General features: G+C 40.4%; 1 protein-coding gene across 1 annotated transcript in view; it reads right to left on the bottom strand.

Moving 5' to 3' along the window:
* Window positions 1-285: 285 nt before the first annotated feature.
* Window positions 286-8,966, bottom strand: part of AASS (aminoadipate-semialdehyde synthase) — a 51,724-nt gene continuing 43,043 nt past the window's right edge. The window contains exons 19-24 of the mRNA XM_059396501.1: window positions 6,530-6,697; window positions 5,193-5,288; window positions 3,509-3,624; window positions 2,733-2,821; window positions 2,088-2,264; window positions 286-896 (exon numbers count right to left, since the gene is read on the bottom strand). Of these exons, the coding sequence (XP_059252484.1) occupies window positions 778-896; window positions 2,088-2,264; window positions 2,733-2,821; window positions 3,509-3,624; window positions 5,193-5,288; window positions 6,530-6,697 (765 nt within the window). The 3' untranslated portion in view covers window positions 286-777. The remainder of the gene's footprint in view (window positions 897-2,087; window positions 2,265-2,732; window positions 2,822-3,508; window positions 3,625-5,192; window positions 5,289-6,529; window positions 6,698-8,966) is intronic.

The raw sequence follows: 8,966 nt of genomic DNA, 5'->3' as shown, positions 1-8,966 counted from the left end.
AGACCCTCTGGTACAAGTTGAGTAGAAGTGCCAACAGCTTCATTTTCTTGTTTCTGATTTCAAGGGGAAATCTTTCAGTCTTTAAGTAAGTTATGATGCTGACTATGAGTTTTTCATAGCTGTATTTCATCAGGTTGAAAAAGCTCCTTTCAATTCCTAGTTTGTTGAGTCTTTTTTATTACAACAGGGTGTTAAATTTTGTTAAATGCTTTTTCTGCCCCTAATGAGGTCATCATGTGGACTCTGAATTAATCCTATTTTCTTTTCAAACACTCAAGAGAAAACTATAAAAAATGTCATTTACTAGATAAATCATAATTTTACCGAAAAAACATAAAACAGAATTATTGCAAAGGCTTATAAGATGGGTAATCTAAGAGTATCTAACTGAATCCATTTGAAAAATACAAAAATATAACTGTGTGAAAAAATTTTTCTTACTAAAAAGATAAAAGTTTATCTGCTGATCATAGGAAAATATATTCTTATAAGAAAAAAGTTGCACAATAAATTAACATACAGCACAATCATCACTTTTGCGTACACATGAAAAAATACATGTAGAATTATTAAAGTTTTCTTATAATTACTGGCATTTCCTGCTCCCGATGTTTTCATATTAAAATAGAGACTTACATTTTAAAAACATCATTGTATTGACTGACTCAAAAAATATCAAGCTTTGTATTTCAAAGTAGCACATTAGCAAGTAGGTTTGTTGCACAAATGTTCAGAGCTATGTTGTCTGGGAAGATAAAAACAAGATATAATTCTTAATTACAGTTTGATTGTGCTCTGTGTTGTATATATAATGCCTTCTGCTTTAATTCGCTCCAATATTGGTCCATAGATGTCCTTTGAAAAGGGCCCCATCAGGCCTTTAGCTTTAATTTCCCCTAGAAGAAAATAAATTTGTAGTTACCATTTTAGAGGTATTATTGAGGTTCATTTCCATAGCAAGAGTCTCCATACCCCAAACAGGGAAAGGTGTTAACTATAGATTGAAAGCAGAGCTGGACTAAGGGATAGAATCAGAATTTGTATTTAACTGTATTAACTATTGCCAAAATGATCAGAGAATCAAGTGAATCAAGAGTAGTAAGAGAATCAAGTGTAGTAAAAAAGAAAAGTAAACCTAACTTATTTGCTTTATTTGCTGATGGTTTAAATTAAAAAAAAAAAAAAAAAAAGGCAAAACACCAACAGAATGAATTAAAACCAATCTGATTATCTGGGCACAGGCTTTTGTCAAGATGACCGAAACAGAAAGTCTGAGTACTTTCCTTAAAGCCCGTGATGACCTCACCCCTCATCACCTCTTTACTCTGGTTCCTCAATAACTAAGCTATTCAATCATTTAATCAATATAAGGTCATTTAATTTGATATTAGTTGATATATTGTATTTCACATTTAGTTGCCTGATGTTGTTACTCCCTTCACACACTCACAAGGACCAAAAGAAGGATTATACTCAGAGGTAATGCTTAAAAGGTACAGATGACCTTAAGGGGAGAGGCAAGAGTTGAAATCTGAATTCACTTCATTCAAAATATTTATTGAGTGCTGATAACATACTGAGAAATGAAGATTAATAAAACATGGTCTGTATTTCTGGGCATCTGGAAGCAAATACCCTCTGCTCTTTCAGTGTTAGCACCCCTAAAATATGAAGGGAAATGAAGGGAAGAAAGGAAGAGTTACCATTGCCTGGGGCATCATGTATGTGGTAGGAGCTTTATGTATTATTTCATTTCAGGATCACAAAAAACCCACAAACTATGAATTTCTATGACAATCCCCATTTTAAAGACAAGGGAGCTCTAGAGTTCAGATATGCTGAGTAACTTGCACTGCATCACGCTGCCATCTTGTGAATGAACTGAGCCAAAAATGGGTATAACTCTAAAACCCATGGCTTTTACTCACCATCAGGTGACCTTCCAGTCAAGTCAGTACTTAAACTTCTGAGACAGCTCACTTTTAGTGAACACCAGTCTCATACTCAGGAGTAATTATTTGATATCCAGGCACTGAATGACTTGGGGATGAATAGAGACAGAGTCAGATCTCCAAAAAAGAACTTACCATCAAGTAACATTTTGGCTGCCATGGCAGTGGGTAACCCCACAGTTTTAGCCATGGCTGAAAAGCCATTGATGTCCCCATAAACCACAAGATCGATAGTTTTATTTTCCAAATGTCCAGAAGGATGTCTGATTCCAAAACTGTCTCTCATCACAATCATATCTTTCTCTCCAGGGCCTTAAAATGAATAAACAGACATTCTTAAATGTCATTATCATTACAACTCCAATAATGAAATTCATCTGCTCCTATCCTTCTGCTCCCATCATATGTGCTCTTTAGCCCAAAGGCCAAGAGAAAAACTCGAGAAATGATAACTCTAGCCATGTTCCCATGTCTAGGTTGGTATCACTGTTGCCAGGCTATAGACATGAAGGTGCCCACTCTTCCCCCCAAAATGTCCCTTCAGCATTTTCCTAATGCATTAAAAATATTTGTTTGTTCCTTTCCTATACCCCCCAAGTTCATTCCTACTTGATAGTTCTCTTATTCTTCCCTCAGGAAAAATAGCCCAAGTGTTCTTTCCCTCCTAGCATACTTCCCCATCCTTACTGGTTGGCTCCAGCCCTCCCCTCATATTCACTAGTGGCGCTGACTGCTTAGGATGCTGTTTCTGGGATGTGTAGCTAATACCCCACAGCCTACCATAGGAGAGTTTCCTGGCCAAATGCTTGGAGAGGGCATCCACCACAGACTCTGCTTGAGGGACTTGTTCATCCCCAAGTAAGCCCAACCTGAGAAGCACAAGAGGTAGCTGTGTTAGGTGAAGTCCTACACAAAATCCCACTTGGGAAGAAGAAGGGAGCTCTTTGGATTTTTATCCTGACAGGGAAGAATCACAAGATGACAGTCCAAGTTATAGGACTCTCCTCACTGTAAATAACAGTACAATAGTAATGTTTTAATCTTTAGAATCATCAGACACTGTCCCTCAAAGGCAGTGCTCCCTGGAGCTGAACTGACACACTATAAATCCACACTATTGTAAAACTTCTCATGAGATTAATTTGCAGGTTAGTTCTCCCACATTAAGGAGACCATCATAATGTGCCAAAGCTGTGTGAATGAACATTTTAAAGTAGTTGCAGAAGACCAGGAGAATCTCCTAAGGGAGAGAAAAAAACATCCCATGTTACTTGGGAACTGAGGAGTCAAGTGCCTCAAAATAAGCATTTCCCAAGTTATAACTGCCACTGAAGTTCTCTCTTTATCTACCTTTTATCCCCACATGAACACAGTATATGCAGCAATCTCTCTACAACAAGCCAACATTAGAGCAGCAAATTAATCAAAGACAATGTAAAATGTCTGGTTCTATCTTGACCCTTTTTGACTAGAAAGGGCTGAAAAATCATTGATCTTTGTATTGATATTGAAGGAATTCAGTATTTTGCTCTCTAAGTCAACTGGTGGGTACCTACCCCTCAGCGGCCTCCAGCTGGGTGTTGTCTCTTCCTAGTTTCTCAAAGACAGCTTCCTTGAGCACATCATGCTTGGAGGAGGGGGAAATCCCAACCAGATCACAAAGGAGTTCTTTCTGGTCATAAAAATAGAGATAAAATTCTAAGTTCCTAATAAATAATCAGTTGAGAAATTATTGTATTAAGACATCTTTTCACAAAGGCACCTCAAACTTTAAATTAGAAATGACTAGAAATAGTAAACTGTAATACTTACACATACATACACACACGTCTACACACTCACCCATCAATAAATCATATTCCAAACAGTTTTCAGCAATGAAAATGGGTCATAACATGAAATCAATACTAAACAGGTGGCACCATATTTACCATCACGTCCTCTCCATTACTTTTTCACCCATTCTCCCTCACCTTCCAGTAGTCCATTTCGGTCAGGATCGAGTGGAAGGGACTCATTGCTACAGTTACCAGTAGCAACCAGAGTTCTTTTGTAGGTTCAAGAGACGAGAAAGACCTTGCAGATAATAAAACCTCAAAGCAATAACACTTAAGCTATGGTCATAGCTTTTTCTACTTTCTAATTGAGACTTTTTTTTCCAGGATTTCAAGGGGAAAAGTTATGCTCTTGATTAAAGAAAAACAAACTGGTTCACAGGCCAAATTTGGCTCGTCACCTGGTTTTGTAAAGAAAAATTGTATTAGAAGACAGCCGTACTCATTTATGTATTTGTCTATGGCAGAATTGAGTACATATGACTTATGAAGCCTAATATATTTACAATCTAGTCCTTTACACACACACACACACACACACACACACAATGTTTGCTAGCTCCTATTCTAAACTGTAGCTACCAAAATACTGCGACCACCCCCCCAAGAACACCTGTAAAAACCCTCCCAATCCAGCTGCCTCGAACTCGGAATTCACTCTATAGATGTTTATTCACTCCTGTCCAACCTATATATTTATGGAAGGTAAAAAGAATTGGAAGGCTCTCAGATACATGGAAAACTGAATCTAAAGCAATGGCTAGCAAGAATGCCAAAATTAGCAACACTGATCTTTTTCTCCTTGTGGTGAACTGCAGGCATTTCCACTGGAATACGGGCACACTGGTTCAAGTTGGATGACCAACTATTAACAGTTAACAGTAGGGGAAGCTCCGCTTTACGTTTAATTCCAAGTCTTCAAAGTCCCTTCCGACCTGGAGACTAAGATTTTAATGCAACACAAATACGGGCATCCATTCTATAACTGAAAACTCAAATTACTCATGGCTAAAAATGACCAACAGAGAGAACTGATGGGATTTGGGGATAGGGAGTCCAGTCTGTGATGCCGCCAATAGCTCTCCTGGGCTATCAGTTGTAGGAGGCCCCAGTGTATCTCCTGTCACTGGGTGACCACTGTGGTCGACAAGTGGCAGAGCCCAGAGCCCAAATCCATCTCTTCTCAAGGCTGAGGAAGGGAGCAATCTAGCAGTACAAGCTGCTACAGGAACTAAGCCCAGTCGGTGCGGCCCATGATCTCCCCATCCTTCCACAACAAGGAAAGACCAAGGGTTTGGGAGGGTTAGGGTTTATCTAAGCCACAGGTACCTTTGCTAGTCCAAACCCAAGTGCAAACCTGAACATTTCTGAAGAACTGCAAACATGTAATTCTGGAGTCACTCACCCAAGTGAGAGGGCTGGCCTCAGGTCGAAGAGCGGGAAATGCATCTCTATTTATAAGACCCAGTTTTACAAATCCATTCAAAGCTTTGGCATACCCCTAAAACAAGAATTATTAAGTAGAATATGAAATATTTCCCTTCCACAAAAAAAAATTTAGAAGTTTTATTGAAAAGAGGGACCTGTCCTTGTAATTCATATAAAAGACGGGCTGAAAGTAGTCATCTGACTTGCTTACTGGACACAAACATCTCGTGTTTAGACCAGAATCAAAAGTGTCACAGCAATTCTGCTGCTTTACGTAACAGCTCTTCAAAGACTCAGATCTTTACTTCTGTTTCTGGGCAACATGGGAGGGGTATTCCTGGCAGCAGAAGTGTAAATGTCCTCCTATATTATGTACTTCCAGTTCAGCAGAATAGTATTTACTAGAACAGTTCCCTCTCTTATAATGGAAGAAGGAGCTTGTAAGAATATTAAACTCCCCCAAACAGATAAGCTATTCTGCTGATTAGGAGCCACTATCCTAATGCATAGACCAGGCAGGGTAAGAGGTAGGAATCAGAGAGCTTCTTCTGAAATCACATGAATGTGAGGGAGGAGAGTCAACTTGTGACCCGAGAATGGTGAGAGAACCAATTTCTGTTGTTGTAAGCTACATGGTTTGCAGTAATTTGTTAAAACAGCCCTAGGAAACTATTACACTGATGGTCTTAAACTGGTCATACTTGTTACTACTCCTTTGTCATTAATCCTTAAATGTGTGGTGGACATTTGTGCTTATGCTCCAAGAATCTACACCCCATTTTGTGGTAAAAACATTTTAAGATTTTCTCTGGTTAAAATGATGCTGACTACATCTTCAGTTTTAGGGACATGAAACATAACACAAAAGCTAATTGCATTTTTTATCCCACTGACCTCATGGGCTAATGAAACAAAGATGGTATTTTTAACCACACTTTCTCATTCTCACTGGATTTGAACCAAAGAGACTGGGGATGCTGCCATCACCATGCCATCACGTAGAGCCTGGGACTGTGGTCAGCACTCAAAGGAAGAGATAAGAGTCTCCATGAGGTCACCTGACCCCAATCTTACTCCACCTGAAGGTGACCCTTCACCTCCCCCGCCCCCGCGGCCCAACTCCTCATTAGTCAAAAGCTCTCTTTTGGCTCAGGCCTTCCTGAGTCGTCTCCTAAAACCTTCGCTCAAAAAGTCTTGAGAAAACAGACTCCAAACCTGGTTTATTATCTTATTTTGATTACCAAGATAAATTAAGCGTACATATCACTTACATCAAAGCAGGAAACATGTTTCATCTCAAATACAGCTGCTTACCTTGTATCTCAGCGTCCCCCGCAGCAAAGTGTGAGCTGATGGAATGCCATATATCTTGGCGTATTTTGTACTGTCTCTGTTAGGATAGCCTTCCAAATTCAACCCGGGGAAATAATCCATGGGAGTAACCGCATCAAGAAAGGAGATGCCCCCTGCAACATTCACAACCTGAAGAACAATGGAAAGGCACAATGGAGTTACAACACTGTGCTCCCCTCAGGACTTAACCTGGATTACTAGGATAAAAAATAAATCAACATTTTAAAAGAAAGCAACAGAGGATTTGAGAAAAAAAAAGCTAATGAAACTACCATAATTGACATCCCATACTCAAGCTATTTCACTAACGACTCAGAAGGCCATGATTCTCCCAAGCTCTAAAATCTGACTTAAATCTGGTAAGATGTCACTGAATTATGTCTCATTAGGGGTTTGCTTTTAAATAAACAATAAGCTCAAAGAAACAGACACATTTAAAAAACTGTGCTCGGATAACAGTGGCATCTTCACTTCATTCTCCACTTACACACCCCTCTGAATGCTGTCTGTTGGGCACCAGTCTTGTACATGTCTGTCACAGCTCACATAAATGGGACACCTACCACCTATGTGCCAGGATCACACTCATTGTGGAGGGAAGGAGAGTGATGAAGTTGCAATCTCTGTCTTCACCCCTTCCTTCATCCACTGAACACACATTTACTGAATGTCCACCAAGTGCCAGCTGGGCCGGAACAAGCGCGAGGAGCTCGCGGCCTAGACTAGTCAGCCTACAGGCGTACGCTGGGGATGGCAGTGGGAGAGACGTCCCCTTACAGGAAAGACAGCATAGGAACAGACCACGAAACTCAAAGTTAAGTGCTACCCATGGTCTTACTGCTGCTGAGAAATCAATTCCCAAGCTCTTCTGATTTCTCAGTAATCCTCTGACTCACTCCCTCCCTAATCTCACACTCAAAAGGCACCGAAGCGTGTTTTAACCTTTGAGTCTGATGAAAGGACTAATGTGTTCTTTGGGTGTGTGAGGTTTATGAGATGATGGAAAACACCTTCGTGCGATCAAATCAGGGCTGAGAATCTGGGGGCTGCTGGCAGAACTGGGTTTGTCCCTCCTGCACCACTGGAAACAGCTTCTGACCATGTGTCTGTAGCTGCACAGAACCACGAACAGGAGTCTGCTAGAAGCTCAATCCCATGAGCCCTGGAGCTTATGTATAGATGGGTTCTGCGAGTGCCTTGTCCTGAGAGAGGAAAAGGAAAGGGCTGTGGAGGTGGCTGCAGGCCCAGGAGGGATCAGGCCTTGGTGGCATGTCTGCAGTTAAAGGCTTAGGTTTGCAGAGCACCAAGCCCCACTACAACTCCAGGAGGGAGAAGCCAAAGGACGCCAAGGGCTTCTCATTTAACTTTCTTAGGAAACTCTGCTAGACTGCACAGTGAACATTTCCAGAGGGACCATTTCTGCCCTAGTGCTTTCACACTCATCTCTTCTATCAGAATAGTAAAATTAAAAAAAAAAAAAAAAATCTAGCAAGAAGGCAAACGTTAACTTTTAGGGTCTCCACATACATCTCACTTCTAGAACTCATAGCAATTCTAAAGTTTGCTTATTTGTTTTTTACTTATTTGGAAATAGTTTTAAAGAAAAATTCAGTAGAGACTACTATATTCCAGCACCTTACTAATCAGAAATAAATCAGCTGGATCATAAGTTTATCATGAGATCCTTGGAAGAAAAGAGGGAAATACCAGCTGAACAGTAATGATTCATTTTGAGATTGACAGCTGCCAAAACAACTTGTCCTCCAAATTACTGGGTAATCACTGTCATCTGGCATCAATACAGAGTTCAATACAGAGATACAATACAATTAATACAGAGATACGTGGTGTATCGTGGGGTTCACGAATAAGCCCTATCCTGTTTACTATTTTATTAATGGTTTGGATGAAGAAAGACATATTTATTTATTTGGCAGACAATATGCAGTTTTTTCTTACTCGACAGTGGCTCACTCCCAACACCTACTGTCAACAGAAACAGTGGCCCATTACCCACTGTGGCTGCCCTAAGTCCAACTCTTCCCACACCCACACGTCTCCCAGCCACTGACTGACAGTAAGCTTGATTGATAAACTGACAAAACATTTAAATAAAGGAAATACAGGACTCATTCTGTGCCTGGTGCCCTATATACATTACCTTTAGTTCACACAAACCCATTTTTCAAAGGCGGAAACTGGGAGTCCCCCAGAGGAGGATGTGAACCTGGTCTGACTCCAATGTCCATGTGCTTTCTACTAGACCATACTGTCCCCCTAATTGTGCTTATTTGTGTATCAGGATTTTGAGAAGGTTACTCGTTGACCAGGTGTGGCATTCCAGATCACGACACCAGTGACACACCTGCAAACTGCACTCAAAATGCACTGCAGGCAA

Source organism: Mustela nigripes, chromosome 4 (assembly GCF_022355385.1).
Source record: "Mustela nigripes isolate SB6536 chromosome 4, MUSNIG.SB6536, whole genome shotgun sequence".
NCBI classification, from domain to species: domain Eukaryota; kingdom Metazoa; phylum Chordata; class Mammalia; order Carnivora; family Mustelidae; genus Mustela; species Mustela nigripes.
Note: the sequence above shows the minus strand (reverse complement) of the source record. Positions and strands in the feature narration are given on the sequence as shown.